This window comes from Felis catus, chromosome C1 (assembly GCF_018350175.1).
Source record: "Felis catus isolate Fca126 chromosome C1, F.catus_Fca126_mat1.0, whole genome shotgun sequence".
Classification (NCBI taxonomy): Eukaryota; Metazoa; Chordata; class Mammalia; order Carnivora; family Felidae; genus Felis; species Felis catus.
The window spans coordinates 1,379,270-1,399,678 of record NC_058375.1 but is presented as its reverse complement, the minus strand read 5'-3'; the positions used below and the strand labels follow the sequence as shown (position 1 = coordinate 1,399,678).

Sequence of the window (20,409 nt, the reverse complement as noted above, 5' to 3'; positions counted from 1 at the left end):
CAGCTGCCCAGGGCACCCACGTGGAATGGTGGACCGGGGAGGTGGGCAGAGGTGTGGCCCTGAGTTTGGGCGGGTCTCTGCAGATTCAGACCGCTGAGAAGGTGGCCCCTGTGACCAGGACAGGGAGGGGGTCGGGTGTTCCACCTTCCTGAGGGGTCCTCCGCCTGGGTGGGAGGGAGGCAAGGGCCTAGAGTCCCTGACCCCGCAGGCCCTGACACTGGGGTCTCAGTGGGGAGGGTTGCGGACTAACCACACAACCCCCCCCCCACCCTAGGTGCCCGTGAGGACCGGACACGGGCCCTTCGTGGGCACTGCGTGATGTCGGCCCAAGAGCTCGTGGCCTGCCTCTGCCGGGAGGGAGACCGGCACCTGGCCCTGGGAGAGCCCCCGTTGGCCACCGCCTTCTACCTGGCTGCCTTCAGCTGCCACGCCCCCTCGGCCGTGCGGAGCGTCCGCGCTGCCCTGGCGGAGGCACGGGGGGCGCCGGTGGTGGCCACGCTCGAGGCCTGGTGCCGGGGCGACAGCCAGATCCCGCCCATCCACTGGGACGGTATGGCAGTTGTGTCCCTCACGGGGACCCTGGCCTCCGCGTTCCTGGCCGCCCTCTGCCCGGACCACCCGGCCACGGTCCTGCACTCCCTGGCCGGCCTGCTGGCACACGGGCACCACGAGGAAGTGGTGCGGCGCTGCGGCAGCCTGCTGGATGCCCATGGCCAGCAGGCCCTGGAGCTACAGCTGACCCGCGCCCTGGCCCGCGTCCTGTCCGGGCTGCAGGCGGACGCGGGCGCGGTCGACTATCTGCAGGCCTTTGCCTCGAACGCAGACCGGACCGTGGCCTTCGTTCGAACCCACCAGAAGCCCTACCTCCCCGTGCTGATCGGCACCCTCCAGGACTACATCTCAGGGCGCCAGGAGGCAGAGGACGGCACCGGCCTGCAGGAGACCGCCTGCCGGGGACTCCTGGCAGCCCTGGACCCCGGGGGCACCTGGAGCCACGCCCTGTCACCGGAAGCCCTGCTGCGCAGCGGCAGGTATGAGGACTGCCGGGCAGCGTGCAGCCGGGCCCTGGAGTCTGACCTGGTGGGCAGCGGCCCCCAAGGTAAGAGTGTGACTCTTGTCCCCTACGTGCCGGGTGGAAGTCGCCCAGCCAAGCCTTCACAGCGTGCTTCAGGGCTGGTTACGGTGCAGTGGCAGGGGGTGGGGGGTTGTTCCCGGAGTGAGGACAGCACAGTGACCAGATGGACAAGCCCCTGCCCTTACAAAGCATCCAAGAAAAGGAACAAATAAAAAATGTGCTTAGAAAAATGGACCGTGCAAGGTGCCACTCTGGCTGGGTGGTCAGCGGGGGGCTTCTTGGAGGAGGTATCATTTGAGTTAATACTGAAGGGTGCCAGGCAGCAGAAGACAGAACATGGCAGGTCCCTAAGAGAGACAGAACTTGGGGTGTCCGTGCCACTGAATGGAGCCGTAGTAGCCGTCAGGGGGCAGGAGCAGAGGGAGAAGGGAGGCCCTGAAGAGATAGCTGTGGCTCAGCCCTGCTGGCCCTGAAAGGACTTTGGACTTTACCCCCAGAGCAGCAAGGAACCATAGAAGAGTTTTAAACTACGGAGAGATGTGCTCTCGGCTGCATTTCTAGTTTCTTCTGTCTGCCGTGTGCAGAATGTGCCGAGGGAGCCAGAGTGATCACAGAAGATGCTAAGAGGCTGGGAGGCTGGGAGGAGGACCAGGCTGGGGGGAGGACTAGGGTAGGAGGAGGACCAGGTTAGAAGGAGGATCAGATCGGGAGGAGGACCGGGCTGGGGGAGGACCAGGTTAGAAGGAGGACCAGATCGGGAGGAGGACCGGGAGCGGATGGGAAAGGGGGCCATGGGGGACTTAGGCACCCCCAGTTTGAGATACTGCTCCTCTCTGGTCCGTTTACTGGGTCCTCCTCCGGTGGGGGGCTGGGACAGAGCGTGGGTCAGTGGGTGAAGTCCCAGGAGCCCCACACCACCCTACCACAAACCCTCTAAGATCCTTCCCGGCCACGCGGCCTCTCCCACCCTTCCCCATGTGCACGTGGGGCTGGTGGCTGCACTGGCCTCTGAAGCTCGCTGTTGCGGTTCAGTGAAAATATGTGTCCAACCTTTAAAATGGTGTCACCCATTAAGTACTCAAAAACATGTCCCTTGTGCCAGTCATGTGGACATGTCATTCGGCGGCTGAGCACATGAGCCTTGAGATGAGAGGGAGCTTGGTTTTAGGAAGAGGTTTCAGAATCCAACACACAAAGAAGGGGTTCAGAGTTAAGGGTCTAGACAGGGAGACGGGGGCAGCCGGGCACCTAGAGATGGGGAAAGGCAGTGCCAGCCGCCTTCCCCTGAACGCTAGGTGGGCAAACCCGTTTTAAGGTTTGACGTGCATCCTCACTGAACGCACACAGCAAGCGTCGGGGGTGATCCAGCCACACCCCCGGGGCCGTGAAGTTAGACCAGTGAGCCACGGGGCACACGGAGAGGGAGGCTCCACCAGGCCACCACCAAGGCCCCGGGCCTGGGAGTGAGGCCACCTTACACCTCCCTGCCCAGGCAAGCCACCAGATGACTGTAGACGTGAGGGAGCCCAGGTGAGATCACCAGAACTGCCCACCTCCACCCAAGTAGCCCAAACTGAGAATGAATCATGGGCTCTTCTGGTTGTTGAAACGGTCATTGTTTTAAGCCACTAAGTTTCGGGGTAGTTTGTCACACAGCAGTAGTAACCAATACAATTGCCGACTCACGGCAACAGGCTTTGATGCGTGTTTCAGCCAAAACTCAGTGAAATAATAGAGGAGTTACAATTTCACGTGTCCACGATCATATTATTCACTACCTTCATTAATGGAAGGAGAGCGTATGATCGTCGCAAGGAACTCAGGAAAAGCAGTTTGGAATATTTTTAACACAATTTTGACAAATTTCCGCAAAGAATAGAAGGGAACGTCCTTCGCTGAGAAAGATGCTATCAACACCTGACCCAAATGCCAACTTAACGGTTGGGAGAAGTCTTCCGTTTAACGTCAAGAATGTGGTGGCTCCCCGCCTCCCCTGGGTCCATGATTGTACTAGAGATACTAGCCAATGCAACAAGATAAAAATAAACAAATGTCGGACTAGAAAGGAAGAAACAACGTTATTCCAGACAATGTGATTAGCTACGCAGAAAGCCAACAGATACAGCAAAAAGGTATTAGGTATAGGGACACAATTTAAGTGGAGGTACAGAAAGCACTTACATGTATAGACACGAGCAACAAACATAAACTTCATCATTTGAAAATATACCGCTGACTGTAGCGACGGAAAATAATTGGTTTCAAAGAGCTGTAAAACTTTGTGGAGAAAATTATAAAACTTTATTTAAAAACAATAAAGAATACCCATATAAGTAGATATCCAATGTCCATTGTTAGAAAGGGTTGGTATTACAATAGAAGGGCAAAAAACAATAGCAGACAAGACAAAGAAGAAGAAGAAGAAGGGGAGGGAGACGAGCAGGAGGTGGGGGGGAGAGGGGGAGGGGAGAGAGAAGGAGAAAACGGAGTGGAAGACAGTGGTATAAAGATTTCCCCTACCAGTCGATACAAGGCTATACTAACCAATACCAAAGGTTACTGACTTCAGGGACAGATGGAAAGGGCAACAAAACAAATTCGAAAGGCCAGACACAGACCTGTGGGCATCCAGAAGTTAATATGTGAGAGTGAGCATCACAGGTCTATAGGGAAAGACGACGACCATTATTTAGCGGGTGCTGCTGATTCTGCAAAAAAATAAAAATAAAAATAAATCAATTCCAGGTGGATTATGTGATAGCTACGTTGTAGACTTTCTAAAAGAAAATGTAAGAGAATGCCACTCTGATTTCTGTGGATGGCTGGACTTCTTAAGACACAGAAAGTGGAAACAAAGGGAAATTTGTTGTGTTTGATTAAATTTAAGATTTTAAGCTTCCATTTTGCCCACAACTAGAGGAAATTAAAGGAAAATCGACATCCGAGAGAAAATACTTGCAAAATATACAATGGGCAAAAGATGACTACTGAGAGTATTTGGAGAATTCCTACATATCAATAAGAAAACACATTCAATATGAGAATCGGCAAAAGCATTTCCCATAAGAGAAAACACAGATGGCAGAGAAATACGAAAAATGTTCGCCATCATGGTAATGAGATGAATGCAAATTAAAACAATGAGATACCACTTTCCACCCACCCCATTGGAGAAAATAATTAAGATTTTAAAAATTGGCCTCGCTAGTAATCAGGAAAATTAAGATTAAAGCAACAGTGGAATAGCATTTATATCCCCCCATGTTGTCGAAATGTTTAAGTCTCACAGTAGAAGCGTCTGGCTTCCATAATGGTGGACTCGCTTGACTGCACTGTGTCCCACAGGTAACAGTGATCAAATTCGGCCAAAATATAAACTGCAATCCTTTGAAGGCACTGAACGGTGACCAAATGCACACCATGCGAGAGGCACAGGCTTGCAGCTTTTTGCCAGAGGAAGCCCCCTCCGTCCGCGTGTTAGCCAAGTAAAACAGGAAGCTGCCGTTGTATTGGCTTGAGAGGTTGCAGGACAGAGTTCAGGCTGAGAAAAGTGGCTGGAAAGCTTAGAAGGAAAGTCCTGAAGAGGGGGGAGCCACCGAGGGGGTTAGACCCCAAATCTGTGTATTAAATCCACTTGAATCCCTGATGGGCCACCAAACTGCGCATCCGTGCGAGAGACTGGGTGGTCTGAAAGAGCAGCTGCTGGGAGCTTCAAGGACTCACCAGAGATTTTAGCTGGGCCCAGCAAAGAGAAGACGGAACCTGGGGGTTGATCCTGTCCACTGTAACTGCCTGCTGACACAAAATCCCCTTCGGAGGAACATAACTGAATCCAGAGTCTCTACAAAACACCAACCGGACATGCAAAGAAACTGGGAAATGAAATGGAAGCCACAGTCAGGAGACAAAGAAGTCAATAGAAACTGAGCCCAAGATGATCCAGGTGCTGAACTTAGCCGACTAAGGACTTGAAAGGAACTATTCCAGATCGATTCAAGAACCAAAGGAAAATACGGTTACAATGAATGAACAGATGTGGAATCTGAGCCGGTAAATGGACACTGGTTTTAAAAAGAATGAAACGGAGATTCTAGATTTGAAAAATGCAGAGCGTATTGGAGAAAGCAGAAGAGTCAGTCAAGTTGAAGATAGAAATTATCCGGTATGAAGAACACGAGAAAAATGAGCAGAATCTTGGTGACGTGTGGGACAGTGTCTGGAAGTCTGATTGGGTAACTGGAGCCTCAGAAGAACAGAGAACACACTTCCACGTGGGTAAATAGGTAGCAGATCCCCACGGGCCCCAAGGGCTCTCCGCCTACCGCAACTCCCTAGGACGTGAAGTATTGTAAAACTCAGCATAGAATGGTTTTGTTCAGGAACGAGTAAAGGACAGGAAAGGCCCAAAGCATCCTACTTTGCCACCAAGACTAGACACGGTGACCTTGTTGGTTGGTTGATCTCAGGGTGCGAGATTTTTCTTTTTTTTTTTTTAATTTTTTTTTTACATTTATTTATTTTTGATAGACAGAGAGAGACAGAGCATGAGTGGGGGAGGGTCAGAGAGAGAGGGAGACACAGAATCCGAAGCAGGCTCCAGGCTCCGAGCTGTCAGCACAGAGCCCGATGTGGGGCTGAGCCAAAGTTGGAGGCTCCGCTGACTGAGCCACCCAGGCGCCCCGAGTGTAGACCATTTTAACCCCATTATAAAGCAGAAAAGGAAACTGAGGCACAGCGAGATTCGGTAAATAGCCCAAGGCCCCCACTGTGTAAGCAGCACTGGGTGTATCCATCCTCTACTCGTTGGCCCTGACCTGGGGCTCGGCTCCAGAGGGAGGCGCTGGGTCCCAACCCAGCCCAAAGGAGGCCAGCAGCAGAATGCTGAAGTTCCAGCCATCCCCTACAAGGTCACAGGGTCAAGAACCTCAGCATTGACCCCGGGGGGTGGCCTGATCCCAGAGAGGGAACTCAATCCCCAAATCCATCGTTAAAAAGTAAAGAAGTTTTCTAACTAAATTTCCCTGTGGGCTGAGTGGTGAGACTGGATTTGAACCCACGGGCAGAGAACACTGCCGGATAGGCACCCCGGCTGTCCCACCGGATTCTGCCCTGTCACTAACGCTCCATCTTCGGGATGCGATGTCCTGGGCTACTGGGACACTTTCAGGAGATGCCACGAGGTGCTCCAGAGGGTCCAAAGCGCCGCACGGTCGGGGGCTATAGGTGACACCCCGGAGGATGTGGCCCAACAGGCAGGCCCAGTGCCTCTGTTTCTCTCCCCAGGTGAGCGTCTGGCCGCCCTGCTGGTCACCCGTGCGGCCGCGGCCTTATTCCTGGACGGTGGGGCCCGGGACTTGCTTCGGGACCTGCACGAGGCTTTCCGCCAGAGCCCCTCGGGGGCGCGGAGGCAGTTCGAGGCGGTGCTCTCCGCTGGGGACCGAGAGCGCGTGCGGGCCCGGGCGCAGGAGGCGGCGGATGTGGGCTTCGCCCACTTCCAGGAGGCCGTGCGGGGCCGCGCTGAGCTCCGCGAAAACTCGGGCCGCGAGCTGCTGGCCCCGGTGACCCGCGCGCTCCGTGTCCTGCTGCGCATTGCGCCGCCCGGGGAGCGCCCGGCCCTGGGCGCTCGCTTGGCTGAGTGCCTCCTGCTGGCCGGGGACACGGCGGGCTCCCGGACGCTGTGCGAGCGCTGGCTGCGGCCTGCGCGCCCCGGGGACCGCGCCGACCGCGCCGGGGACCGAGCGCCCCTGTTGGCGCTGCGGGGCTTCTGCGCGCTGCACGCCGGCGACGCGCGGCGCGCCCGGGAGGACTTCCAGGAGGTGGTGGAGCACGGAACGCCGCACCTGGGCAGCTGCGTGCGCGCGCTGTGCGGCCGAGGGCTGCTGCGCGTGCTGACGGGTAGCGCGTTCCTGGGCGCGCTGGACTATGTCACCGCCAGCCGGCTGCAACCCGAGGAGGCCTTGCTCGTCGCCAAGGCCTACGTACCCTGGAACCAGCGGGGCCTGCTGCTGACCGTGCTGCGGGAGGAGGGCCGCAAGATGCTGCAGCGGAGACCAGACCCCGGACACATGGGCGCACCGGGCCGCCGGAGGAAGGCCGCCGAGATGCACAGCCCCGCCGCGCAGGAAGGGTAAAAACTAGCCAGGTGCACCCCCCGGGGCTGCTGCTTCTTTCTGGTCTCCTGCGAGGTAGCTAGGGTTTGTGCGTCTTCCCATTTTACGGATGAGTAAACTGAGGCAGGAAGCAGCCGCGGGCGGGTGGGGGGGGGGGGGGGTCCCTAAATCACGGATGGCAGCTTCAGCGCAGAGCCCGGCCGGGTCTTAGGACTCTCAGTCTCAAACGATGTGATGCTTTGTGGGCCTAATGGCCCTAGAAATTTAAGAACTCAAAAATGGGAATGGGAATGTACGACTTGCCCACCACCGCACCGATAACGTTCCCTTCTAGTTGTTTCCCCGGTGCACACACAAAATAGAATTCACCAGAGTGTGTGCTCTGTGTGCAATTTTTAGCCCACTGCTTTTTATTCAGCAGCTCCTGAACGTTTCCTTGGCCCCTAGATTCCTTCTGGGGCAGCTGGATAGCGCACCCCGGGAACACTCCCCGCGCGTTCCTAGAGCTTTTGCCCTTTGTTATGACGCAACCATCTCCACGATGCTCCTTCCGCCCCGAGAATGCGCGCGGAGGTGGGGTTTCTGAGTCCCGGTGCACGGCCCCCTGGGAGGCCCTTGAGCCCAGGAGCCGCCTGCCTGCCCGTTCAGCCCCACACCCCCGCCCTGATGTTTGTTTTGCAGATGTTTTGCGGGTTTGTTCAGTCAGTGGGTGAATCTGCAGCTGTTTTGACTTGCAATTCTGTTTGCTGAGAGGGGGCAGGAACGTGTTTCCGCAAAGCTAAGAGCAGGGAGCTGGGAGCCTCCTGGGGGGGGGCAGGGAGTGTTTGAGGTCAGCTCCACTGCCACCCCACGTGTGTGAGGGGCCTTCTGGCAGGAACCAGGCCTCTGTAGTCCGGTGGGAAGGGAGGTGCGCGGACCAGGTGCCGGGGGTAGAACTTGCCCGTGGCCCGCCTCCCTGGGCAGGTGAAAGGGGCGCAGCTCTCCCCCGCTACTCTCTCCACAGCGACGCCCACGGCGTGTACCAGCTGGCCATGCTCCTCACGGAGCTGGACAGGGGAGACGAGGCTTCGGGCCTCCTGGGGGCCGATGCCCTGTACCGCCTGGGCCGCCTGGACGACGCCCACAAGGCCCTGCTGGTGGCCCTCTCCCAGAGGCCCCGGGCGGCCCCCGTGCTGGCCAGACTGGCCTTGCTGCAGCTGAGGAGGGGATTTTTCCATGACGCCCACCAGGTGAGGAGGCCCCACTGGGCCACGGCCCCCTGGAGGGCACCAGGCCCTCTGGCCTCGCTCTGCAATCCTCAGCCTGGACTCCGGAGCGGGCAGAACTTGTCCCAGTCCCGGGCTCTGCCGCCTCGGGCAAGGCCCCTGGCCTCTGTGACCCTCAGTCTCTTCATCCGTGCCCTGGTCTTACGGGTTTTTGCTGAACAGCCAGAGCAGGTGCCCAGGGCCCAGCAGGTCTCCGGCATGTAGTAGGTGCCTCATAGTTGCTTTCGTTGTGTTATGAAGGAAAAGGGCCAAGAGTCAGGTGTAGACGGAGCTTCATCCCAAGTCTTCCAAGTGAACTAGGCTTGGAGGTGACCCTGCTCAGGGAGGGGGATGGCAGAGGTGCTGCTGGCCCCGCCTCTCTCCGACACTGCTCTGCTCCCAGGAAGAGCAGGACTTCACCTCCCTCAGGTGGCATGAGGGCTTCCCGTTGGAACCGGGTCCGAGGTCATGTTCCAGGGGAAGGTGTCAGGCTTTGGGTCAGACATTCGGGTTCCCTGTCTCCCTGCGCTGGGCCACGCGGGTGGGCGGGGAGGATGCCCGGGACCTTCCGCTCTGGGACCTGGGTCTTCAGCGAGCGGCCGGCAGGGGCAGCAGCGGGTCTCTCTGTGGGACCGAGCGGCTCCGAGAGCCGCGGCCACGCCCACCCGGGTCTCGCTCCGCCCGGAACTGGCTCCGGTCCCAGGGCATTTGCTCCTCGCCTTCCGAAGGACTCCGGTGCCTCTGTCCCCTTAGGACTTGAGAGCCCCCTTTCCCCGCGCTTCCCGTTTGGACCTGCAGCGTGTGGGCCTCCGTGGCTCGGAGGAGGAGGTGCGGCTCGGGGACACTGGGACCCCCGCCCCCACGGCGAGCAGCCCAGTGCGCCCCGCTTCCCGGCGCTCTCGGGGCCCGGGACTCGCCGACCCCGCCCGGGAGCCGGTCCCCTTAGCCCCGCCCCTGGAAGCTCCCGCTCGTGGGCCACGCCCCTGCCCCCCTGCGAGGAGACCTGGGGGAGGAGGGGTCTGGGCATACGGCGCAGGGGGGAGGGGGCACCCGGTGACTGCCCTGCCCTGCAGCTGGTGAAGAAGGTGGTCCAGTCCGGAGACACGGCCTGCCTCCAGCCCACCCTGGACGTCTTCAGCCACGAGGACCGGCAGCTGCTGCGGGGTCACTGCCACGCTCGGGCCCTGGCCATCCTGCGGGCGCGGCCCAGCGGGGCCGAGGGCGCGGCCCACACCAGGGAGGCCATCGCCTACCTCTCTCTGGCCATCTTCGCTGCAGGTAGGAGCTGCCCGCCCGCCCCGGGGTTCCCATCCTGTGCCGGGTACGTAGGGGCAAGATGAGCCACGCGGGGGTAGGGGGTCAGAGACCTGAGGGATCCCAGCACGCTCTCGGTTCACGCCTTGCCCTAGCCCCTAGCCGTCCAGGCGAGCATGCTAAAAAGCCTGGAAGACCGGCCAGACCGGCTGGGACCTGAGCTGGGACCCCCCAACACACACACCCTGGACCCTGGGTAGGGCCCCCAACACACACACCCTGGGTAGGAGGGAATAAGGCCATTCCCCCAGCTTGGCCCCCTCCCTCCAACCGGGAAGAGTCCTGGCCCCCTTCAGCCCTTCCTGGAAACAGTGGGGGTGTGTCTGTAGGAGTGAGCCTGCTGTCACCTTCTGCCCAGCCAGCGCCATCCTGGGCGACGGGGCCTCTTGGAGTGGGGCCTTCTCGATGCGGTGGCATAGGGCGCGCATGCTGGAGGGGAGAGGCTTCCCCAAGGACGCGCCTCAAATCCCTGGGGTGCGTGGAGATTCAAAGTGCGGACTTTGGATCAGGTGGTCAGGTGGATTCCTGGCTCTGCACTTACTAAGCATCTCCTCGTTTTCATCTTCTCAAAGTGGGTGATGGAGACGCCGGGGTGAGGGGCCGGGGTGGTGAGGACTGGACGGCAGGGCTCACGGCCTGCGCGCACTAGTGGGGAAGGGGACGTGAGCCAGAGCATCCTGCAGGGCCCGGTGTGCTGTTCCCTGTGCCCATCGCTGGACAGACGACCAGAGGGAGTGGTGGTGGTCTCCTCGGGGAGGGGCCCAAGAACTCAGAGCGCTCCTCCCTGCCCACCTGGCACCTTCCCATTTCCAGCTGTTCCAGCCCCAAGGACCCGTCTGCCTCCGGGACCCTCGGCTGGCCTCACCTCAGACGCAGACCCGGTGCCCCCTCCTCTTGGGACCCCTGTCGGACTGTCCACCAGCCCTCCCGGATGCCACTCTTATGGCTGGGCTCCCTGTGCCCCACAGCCAGTGCCCCCAGTCAACCCAGACACAAGATCGTGTCTTGGTGCCCAGGGGTCCGTGAGCTCCCCACGGTGGCCCCGAAGCTGGTGCGCCCCTGCCCTGCCCCACTGCTGGGCACCAGCAGATGCTGGATGGGGGCAGATGCTGTACCCCCCCCCCCCCCCGCCCAGGCCCAACAGCGGCCACGTCCTGATGCCACAACCCCCTTCCTCCAGGGAGTCAAGCAGTGGAGTCCCTGCTCATCCGGGCCCACTGTTATGGGCTCCTGGGCCAGAAGAAGACCGCCATGTTTGATTTCAATTCAGTGCTGCGGGCTGAGCCGAAGAACGTGCAGGCTCTGTGCGGCCGGGCGCTTCTGGCCCTGGCCCTGGACCGGCAGAAGGTACCAGGCCCTCCCCTCCCCGCCTGGGACTGGGCAAGCGGGGTTAGGGGAACAGTGCTTTAGGGGAGGGCCACCCGGGAGGAACGGGGACACCGCTTTCCTTCTCGGGCCCAAGGGGAGAGGGAGCAGGGCCAGACCGTCCTGAGCGTAAGACGCCCCTTAAAACTCCTCCTGCACGTGGGCTCCTGGGACACTCATCATCACGTTCCCATCATCCCAGGTTTCAGGAAGTCTGTCCCTTTCATCTGAAGAGTCCCCGTGCCTCCCAGCCTCAGTGAGCACAGGATGTGCAAGCCCTCGGGGCTACTAGACCCCCCCCCCTTCAGCTTAACATAACAAGACCGCAGCTGCCTTCTTGGGAACCACCCCGAGCTGTCTGCACAAAACCCAAGGATTCGGGTGGTCAGCATGCAGGGACAGAGGTGGGAGGGGATGCCCTGGCAGACCCAGGACGGGGGCTTTTCCCAGAGAAAACCTGTACGCAGGCAGCCACAGCTGAACAGCCCTGGACACCGGCACCTCTCAGCCAAGAGCAACGTCACAGCCCGGTGGTTGAAGCTGGGTGGCCGCCCTGAGGCGCTGCAGCCCAGAGGTGGCCTGCCTGCCAGGGTTCCTAACTGTGTAAGGGCCGTGTGCTCGGAGGCAAGGAGAGATGGTCCCAGACGCTGAGTTGAGAGCCTCTAGAGACGGTGCTGGCGTCTGCCCCTCGGGAGTCCTGAGTCTCCCGCAAGGGCGCTGGCAGCCTGGCTTCCGTTCCAGCCTGTGGCGGGCTCTTCCTCGGTGTGCCCTCCCTGGTGCCAGCCATCCCTCCCCTTCCGGAACCCCAGCATCCTGGCCGCAGCTCCCCATGCTCTGCTCTGTGCGGCTCGCCGGCCGGGCCGTCCTATCGTGCAAAGCCAGCAACCCTGCTACGTGCCCCTTCTGGCATGGCGAGAGCCCAGGCCCTGGGAGAACACTTGACAAACGCCCGCGGGGACGCCTTCTGCCCCCGCTCTCCCCACAGGAGGCCGTGGACGACATCCTCTTGGCTCTGAAGCTTGATGCGAGGACAGCGGTCCCTGAGATCCGCTCTCTGAAGCCAGAGGCCCAGGCCCTCGTCACCCGGGGCCTCTCCTCCCGCTGCCGGGCCCTCCTGAGCCAGGCGTCGGACGCCGGGGTCCCCCTCAGCGACGAGGACGCCCAGGGCCTCATTGCGGCCGGGGAGGCGCTGGTCGAAATCGATGGCGGGCAGCCGGGCTGGTACATCCTGCTGGCGGACGTGCTCACGGCAGCGGGTACGCTCAGCCCGGGTTCGGGGCACGCGGGTGTCCGGCTCCCGTCACTCCTGGTGCTGTTCTGTTAAATGAAAGGGTTCGGCGCCTCCTGGGGTCCTTTCCACCCCAGACCTCGGCCCTGTGACCCGGTCCCCGCGTGGGGCCTGGGGTGTAAGCGTCCAGAGCTCTCAGTCACCACCAGGGCCCCCTGCAGGGAGGAGAAACAAAGGAGCGGTTTGGGTTTTCACAGAAGGACCGCAACACCGCGGCCTCCTCGGCAGCTCGCCCACGCGGGGCAAAATCCTGAAGCTGTTCGAGCACTAACGTGAAAGGGGACAGCTGTCTGCAGCCTGCCTTTCCCTGGCCTGTCACTGTCCCCCCCAAGCCTGTGAGGTGCCCTCCTCAAGGCCTAGACCGCCCTGCAGTAGAGTATAAATTCCTGCAAGTGCTCAGGAGGGACCCTCCAGGTGACCACTGTGAGGCTCAGAGCCATGCCAGGGGCTTTCGTGACCCCCCCCCCCACCCCAAGTGGGGAGGATCGGGCCAACAGGGAAGCTGCGACTGGCACGGTGTCGGCGTCTCCTGTTCCCGGAGCCGAGCCCCTCCGTCGTCTGGCCTCTCCCTGGGCCGGCACTGAGCAAGAGAGGCTGTGGCCAGCTTCCCACCTCTCTCTCCCGTCCCCCGTCCCCGCCCCACCGTGACCGTCCCTCCCTGATCGCTGACAGGCAGCTACGAGGAGGCTGGCGCCTGCCTGCAGAAAGCCCCGCGGGCCACCCCCCTGTCGGCGGCGGCCCGGGCCCGGTGGGGCCTGCTCCAGCTCAAGAAGGGAGACGTGCCAGCCGCCGCGCGGGATCTTCAGTGCCTGGCAGAGGCGGACGCCCAGGAACTCGGCTTCCTGCTGCAACTCCTAGAGGCCTCGGAGCGGCAGAGCCTCACCCAGGTGCGCCCCACGGAGCCCCCGCCTGGCGCCCCGGCCCCTCGCCCCGGGCGGCTCTGCCCTCCCCGTCTGCCTGACTTCAGTTGCGGTGGGGGGGGGGGGTGATGGGATGGGGACACAAGCCAGTCTGGCCAGCGACCCCAGCAACCTCCCTCGTATGCATGAGACATATGAGCCACAAGTGACAGGGCCGGGGAGAGAGAGGGGACCCCTCGTCGGAGCCGGCCGAGCCAGCCAGGAGCAGCGGCCCTCGCAGGAAGCCCGCTCCAACCCCAGGGAAAGAGCGGCACGTCCCTCCCAGTGAGAGCCTGGCAGGAAGGCGGGCTCCTGCAGGCCGGGAGCTGACGGGGCACCGCGGCGGGGCGGTGGGCTGGGGTCACCGCCTCTGGCTGGCTGATTTTCCGTTTGCTTGTCTAGTCGACGAGAAGACACCGAGCGCCTTCCAGCAGCGCTGTGGGCCTCGTCTCTCAGGGGAGGCAGCGGGAGGGTTCACTCTCGAGAGTACCGGGATTGAAAAGACCCTGAGACAGGGCCGTGGGGTTAACAAGGTGGCACTGGAGGCGAAACCATGAGGGGACAGACAGGCCAAGGCCAAGGCGTGGAGATAGGAAAGTGTTCAGAAAGTTCACAAAAACCACAAAACGGGTGGTCAGTGCAGCTCGTGTGGATGGAGAAGGAGGGGGTTGGGGGAGGGTGAGAGGCTTCAGGGCCGAGGGCTAGTGGGGGCCAGTCTGACGGAAGAGCCAGCGGGGCGGGGGCAGAGGGAAGGGGCTGCCCCATCCACAGGCTGGGGGCAGGAGCCCTGGCGCGGGGGGGGGGGGGGGGGGGGGGGGGGACACTGGGCTGGGGAACAGACGCTGCGAGCAGACCCCCGGAAGTGGCTGAATTGCACCTGTGGGGAGGGGAGGGAGGTGAAGGGACCGCCTGGAAGGGGAGGCCAAGAGCACAAGCGGACCGGAGTCCCAGGGACTACCAATTCAAGCGCCCTGCCACCTGGGGCAGGTACCCCACGTCCTCACGCCTGCTGTGCCCAGCACTCTAGTGGGTTCTAGTTCTCGGGGTCCGGCAGCAGAACGGAAACCCTACCGGGGGCTTCAGCCAGGGGGCTTAAGAGAGGAAGTGGCTGCAGAGGCATTAGGGGTGGAAACAGCGAAGAGACGCAGGAGCTGCCACCTGGGGCGGGGGGGGGGGTCCCGTCTTCAGGACCTGGAGCCCCCAGGGAATCTCTGAGACGGGTCTGGCTGGGGTCTCAGCACGGAGGAGACTGGTCTGGGCCGGTTCGTAGGAGGGAGCTGGGTGGTCTCTGGGCTCCCCTGAGGGGTCTGGGGGGAGGGTGTCTCTGAGATGGGAGGAGGGGGGACGGGAAGGGGTGTCCGACTCCCTGGCGGAGATGGTGCCAGGCGGGAACGGGATGGGATCTCCGAGCGGGAAGGGGGCCAGGGGGGCTCTCCGAGCGGGAAGGGGGTCCGGGATAGGGGCTCCGAGCGGGAAAAGGATGGGGGGGAGGGGCTCTCCGAGCAGGAAGGGGATGGGGGGGCTCCGAGCGGGAAGGGTGTCCAGGGGAGGGTCTCCGAGCGGGAAGGAGTGGGGGGGGGTCTCCGAGCGGGAAGGGGGCCCAGGGGGGGCTCCGAACAGGAACAGGGGGCGCAGAGGGGCGGCCGGCAGGCTGCTTGCGGCTCCGGGGCGCAGACCGCCCGCATGAGCGCCTGCGCGACGCTGGGCCGACGCGGAAGTGACCCCGAGAGGTGGGGCCCGCTTCCGGCGCGCGCCCCGACCCCCGGCGGCCCGGCGCCTGCTCCGCAGCGGCCCCTGTCGGCCGCCGGGACCCGAGCCTCGAGGTTCCCGGCAGGTGCCGCCTCCCGCGGGCTCGCGCCCCCGGGCTGCCGGGAAGGCGGCGCCCGGGCAGCGTCGCTCGGACCCCGGATCCCGGGCCGGGCCGCCCCCTCCCAGGCCGACGGCGTCCGTGCGGGCCCCGCGATGCTCGGCGCCTCTTCGGGGGGCCGGCTCGGCTGCACCCCGCCGCGGGGCGGAGGGAGAGGGGCGGCGGGAAGGGCCGGCCCCGGGGGCGCCGTCTTCTCCAGCGGGAGCCGCTGTGGGTTCCTGGGAGAGGGGTTCATCCCAGGGGGCGCTGGGGGAGCCGGAGCGCGTGGGGACAGGCTTTGAGAATGGGCTTCATCGGCACCCACGTCGGCTCAGAAAATGAGCGGGGGGGGGCGCAATCTCCAGCCGGGCCCCCCCCAGCCCCCCCCCCCAGCTGTACCCGGCGGGGGGGAGGGGGCAGGGCTAGGTTGGACGGTGCCCGCTGACCTCTGGCCCCGCCCTCCTCACGACACCACTACCAGTCCCGGGGGGCGGGGCAAGCACAGTGAACCCAGCCCCCGGAGGTCACGGTGGCCGATGCGGGAGCAAATGCAGTAGTTTCTCCGCGTTGAGTCTGGCTCTGCCGGAGCGGCTCGTGGACCAGAGGGAGAAACCCACCAATGCCCAGCGGCCGCCTTCCTGACCTCGGGCAGAGGAGGGGGCTCGGGGACGGAGCTGGGCAGAGGCCGCGCTCCCGAGGGTCCTCAGGGCCAGCGCAGCCGCGGGAAAGTGGGCAGTGTGGGATCCGTGGGCCCGTCGTCGGGAAGGTGACCGCAGAGAGGGGCTGAGGCAGGGAGGAATGAGGGAGGAGTCCACCAGATGGCAGAAGCAGCGGGGCTGTGAGGAAGGGGAGGACCAGTGAGGAGAAGGGAGTCCAGGGGGACCCCTCTGGGCGGGGTTGCAAGGTGGAGGGCTTGCAGCCCACGTCCCCTCCCCTGTACTTCCCCTCCCGAAGCTGCCAGCCCTCTGGCAGGTCAGGAGCAGAGGCCAGGCGTGTAGGGCTGGTGAGGGGCCCGCAGCTTCCTGGACCGACCCGCCCTGTGTCCCTCTGTCCCCTCTGTGCAGGCTGCAGCCCGGGAAGCCCACGCCCTCCTGAACTCAGGGCAGCCGGGGCGAGCGCTGGGCTACTGCTCGCTGGCCGTCCTCGCGGGAGGCAGCGATGCCCGTCACCTGCGCCTGAGGGCCACCTGTCTGGCTGAGCTGCAGGAGTTCGAGCGGGCACTTGAGGACCTGGACCGTGTGCTCCGGGAGGATGGGAGGGACGGTGGCCTCCCGACGCAGGTGGAGGATTTGTGCTCCCGGGGACGCCTGCTGCTGAGCCTGGGAGATGAGGCCAGGGCCACGGGCGCCTTCACCCGGGCCCTCGAGCTGGCGCCCGCGCTGGCCCAGAGCAGCCTGTGGGAGCGGCCAGGCCGGGACCCCACTGCCCAAGTGTTCCTGCATCAGGGCCAGACCTTGATGGAGGAGCAGCGCTACGCAGAGGCCTGGACAGCCGCGGAGAATGGCCTCCTGGTAGACCCCGAGCACAGTGGCCTGAAGAGGCTGAAGGCGAGGGTCCGGAGGGAGGCCTCCTTGGGCTGCCGGCTCCACTGACCCCGTGCTCTCCGGGCCCGGGGCACGGGTCGCCCTGTCGCCCCCCGCCTGGGGCTCCTGAGCAGCAGGATACCGTGGGCCTCACCCATGTAGATCAGACTCAGCTGGGAAGTGAGAGTCTACAGGATCACCACGTTTCAGGTTAGCGAGGAGACGTTCGTGATAGCGCATGGATAGTGTTACGTCATCGCAAGATGACAAAGCTGGAATGGGCAGGCCCCAAGGAGATTACTAAGCAATGAAAAGAAAACGAAGTACGTGTTCCATTCAAGGAGTCAGAAAAAGACAGTAAAACAAGGGAAGTCAGGAGCTAGGAATCAAGGACAAAAGCAGAAGTTAATAAATTAGGAACAGAAGAATAGAAGAATCAATAAACCTAAAACACGGTTTCTCAAAAATAAAGCAGGTGAACCAACAGCTAACTTAGCGGAGAAAGCCCAGGGTCCCTCCGCTGGGCCGTCCTGCTGCTGTCAACTCCAAAGGTCTTTAAAGTCGTTCATGCCAACAAAAAGAAGAAAAGCTTTCGAGTTCATCGTTGAAGAAAGCATAACCTCAACCCAAAGAACGCTACAAACCAATTGAATTACCAGTTCCAGAATCCTAAATGTCATGCTCGGCTCGGCAGCACACGAACTGAAATTGGAACGAGACAGATTAGCGTGGCCCCTGCACGCACTTGCCTTGCAAAAATCCTAAACATCAACAAGCCCAAGTCCAGCGGCGCGTTCACACTACACCTCGAGCAACGTACGCGGCAATACGAGGACGGTTCAAGGTGGGGGACGCTGCGGTCTATCGTAGTAACCGGGCTACGGGGACACAAGTCCCGTGGCCCTTCTTGGGGGCTGCAGGGGGCAGGGTGTATGGTCACACTGGACAGATCCTACGCCTTTGGATTCTTTCTGTTGTCCTCGGGAAGTCCTGGCATCTCGTCTTCCTTCACTAGAGACCACGAGTGAGGGTTGCCCTCAGCCACGGGGACTGGCAAAACCACCGGGCACACCGTCTCCAGCGTCTGGGGGGGGGGGGGCGGCGTGCCCACGGCCTTAGCGCCGACCCAGCCCAGAGCTGTGTTCCCTCCGCCGTGGCCTAACACCCTCAGACTCCGTTCCCACGCAGAATTCCCCGGGTCCCCTGTGTGAATTAGCGCAATCTTGCAATTATCGGGGCGCATATGCTATTTCCTCCAGGATTAGACATTGTACCCGCCCCCTCCCCCAGGATGCTGAGATCAGACCCCATTTATGGGTCTAGAGTCCCTGGGTGAGGGAGGGGGTCATGGAGGTTGAAGAGAATGAGCATCCTTCTTTCTGGGCCCCTGACGCCCATGAGGCTCTCAGGGTTGATGATGAAAACAAGGCTCGTCTCCTCCCACACGAAGATGGGCTGCACCCCTGGAAAGGGGCTCGGGGACTTGGGGTTCAAAGTTCTCAGCTTCATCTGAGCCCCCTTCCTACTTCCAGGGTCCATCCCTTCGCAATCAGCGCCCCGATTTCTCACAAGAAAGTTGACGTGTCTGTAAATGCGACCAACTTTGTAATTACACGGCTCACGGGATTACCCGTCACGTTTGACATTTAGCAGCACTGGCCTGTGCTCGTAACCGGGTCCTCTCAGCTCCGGGACGCTCAGGAGAGCCCACCCCCTGCCACAGTCCCTGCGGCCACCATCACTGCAGGAACGGCCACGCGCCACAGCGCCTGGGCTCCCACGCCCCCTGATTCAGTGGGTGCGTCACAACCACCACGGTGACCGCTCCGTCACCATCAGTCGTGAAGCCCCTGCACACCACAAGTCTCCCTTCCCGACGAGCCTGGCCGTGCAGACAGGCCCAAGGACACAACCGAGCCAGGCCCCAGATCTGTCTTCGTGGGTCTGGTGGCAGGGACCGCTCTTGGTACCAATTTACGTATCAGTCAGGGTCCACTCGAGACGGAAACCACACCAGTGATCGCAATGGCGAGGGTTTAATATAAAGAATCGCTAATTAGCTAAGGAGGTGGCAGTTATGTAACGGGCAGAACCCTAGGGGCCGTGGAAGCAGCAACCACAGAGTTCAAGACGGACGAGCAGCCTCTCCGAACAGGCTGCCGTCGGTCACCCACAACCCCCCGCTGGGTGACCGAGCTCCCCTGCGCGTGCCCCGTGCCCCGTATGCTATTTGCCGGCCACACCTCTGCGCCTGGCACGGACCATCCGTTCTCTCAGACTCTGTGACGGCTCTTCTAGGTGAGGGGACTGGCTTGGTGGCTCAGTGACAGAGACCAGGGGCAGTCAGACCCCGGCCCCTTCCCTCCTATAGGGGGACCCAAGGCCTGTTGTCAGGAAGCAGCTGCCAGGGAGCGTGTGGGGGTGCTCCCACAGGCCGGGCTCTCACCGCAGCTTTGTGAGTGCTCCGGGAATGTCCTCAACTTCCTCCAGCCCGATTGTCTTCTCTGAGCAGGGCGCCTCGCGCCTGTCCACAGCACGGGTGGGCAGACCCGCGGGGAGATCCGATCCCTGCCCTGCAGAGGCCCAGAGACACCTGCCAGGTGGGGCCGGGCTTCGTGCAGAGGACAGGAGCTGCCCCAGACGATCCTGCTGGAGAGCAGGGGTGGCGACAGTCAAGGGCAGGTCTTAGACCTGCCCTCGTCCCAGGGCCGATGAGGGAGGTGGTGCCCACCCCTCCCCCCATGGGAGCCTGGGTCTCCAACCCCCCATCTCCCATCGTTTGCCCAAGATACAGGCAGGGGTGAGCAGGGAGCCCCCACTGACCCCCGAGCTCACCTAGGAAAAAGGCTTAAATCCACCCTCCAGACTGTCCTGGGCACGATAAGATGGGGCTGGGACTCTGCACCCAGGACCTGGCCAGGCTGGGGGATCTGTAGCTCCCTGCCCCGTGGAGCCGTGGCTTCCCTTGGCTGCCAGGTACCCGAGCACCGCCTTGCCGGGCCCGCCAGATGGTGTCGGCCTCAGCACCACGCCCCGCTGGCCCCTGGCTCACAGCTTCTGGACGGCTGCAGACAGAACCCATGAACCGGCAGCTTGGGTGGGAACGGCGGGCTGGGCTCCGGCCAGCAGCCAGCGTCTGCATCCCGGCGGCCTTGGTGGCGGGGTAAGAGGTGGTACTCTGGCTGGACCGTGTCACCTGTGGGGTCCCCAGGGCCGTCATGCTCTGGGAAGGAGCTTCGAGCTGGCCGAGCTGGCCCCCGGCCCGCCTCAAGGCCCCCGGGATGGGCAGTCCCCCGGCGGCTCACTCCCCTGACCTTGACCTTGTGCCCTTCCAGGCCAGCAGCCCAGGTGCCCCAGGCTGCCGGCTCCTCGCTCTGCCTGGGTTTCCGGCCTTCAGATGGGGTGGGTGCCGGGAGACAGACCAGACAGGGGGGTGAGGAGAGCCTCGCCTGGGCAGTGGGGGTGGGGTCGGCTATCAGCCCCCCTCCCCCAGTGCTGCCCTCCTCCGGGGGGGGGGGGTGGCAAGCAGAGAGCTACCCCAAAAGGGCGTGCCACCTCCCAGCAGGGCCCAGCATGGGCGGCCCTGCCCAGACACGGTTCCAGAGTCCCAGGGGCCTGGGGGACCGCTTGTTCCGTGGGGTTCTGAAGCAGGAGCAGAACCGTGCTGGCATCCGAGTGGGGCCCGAGGAACGGAAGCCTGGGTTGTGGCTGGACCTGCTCCGCCCGGAGCCCCCGGCCTCCGTCA

At 62.3% G+C, this 20,409-nt stretch overlaps 1 protein-coding gene across 1 annotated transcript; it reads left to right on the top strand.

Moving 5' to 3' along the window:
- The first annotated feature begins 278 nt into the window (after nt 1-278).
- On the top strand, nt 279-18,728 carry TTC34 (tetratricopeptide repeat domain 34). Its single transcript, XM_045034958.1, has 8 exons — nt 279-1,099; nt 6,359-7,202; nt 8,189-8,414; nt 9,503-9,707; nt 10,924-11,090; nt 12,094-12,364; nt 13,069-13,283; nt 16,206-18,728. Exons 1-8 carry the CDS (start codon nt 319-321, stop codon nt 16,731-16,733), a joined length of 3,237 nt encoding a protein of 1,078 aa, XP_044890893.1. The 5' UTR covers nt 279-318; the 3' UTR covers nt 16,734-18,728.
- The last annotated feature ends 1,681 nt before the right edge of the window (nt 18,729-20,409 follow it).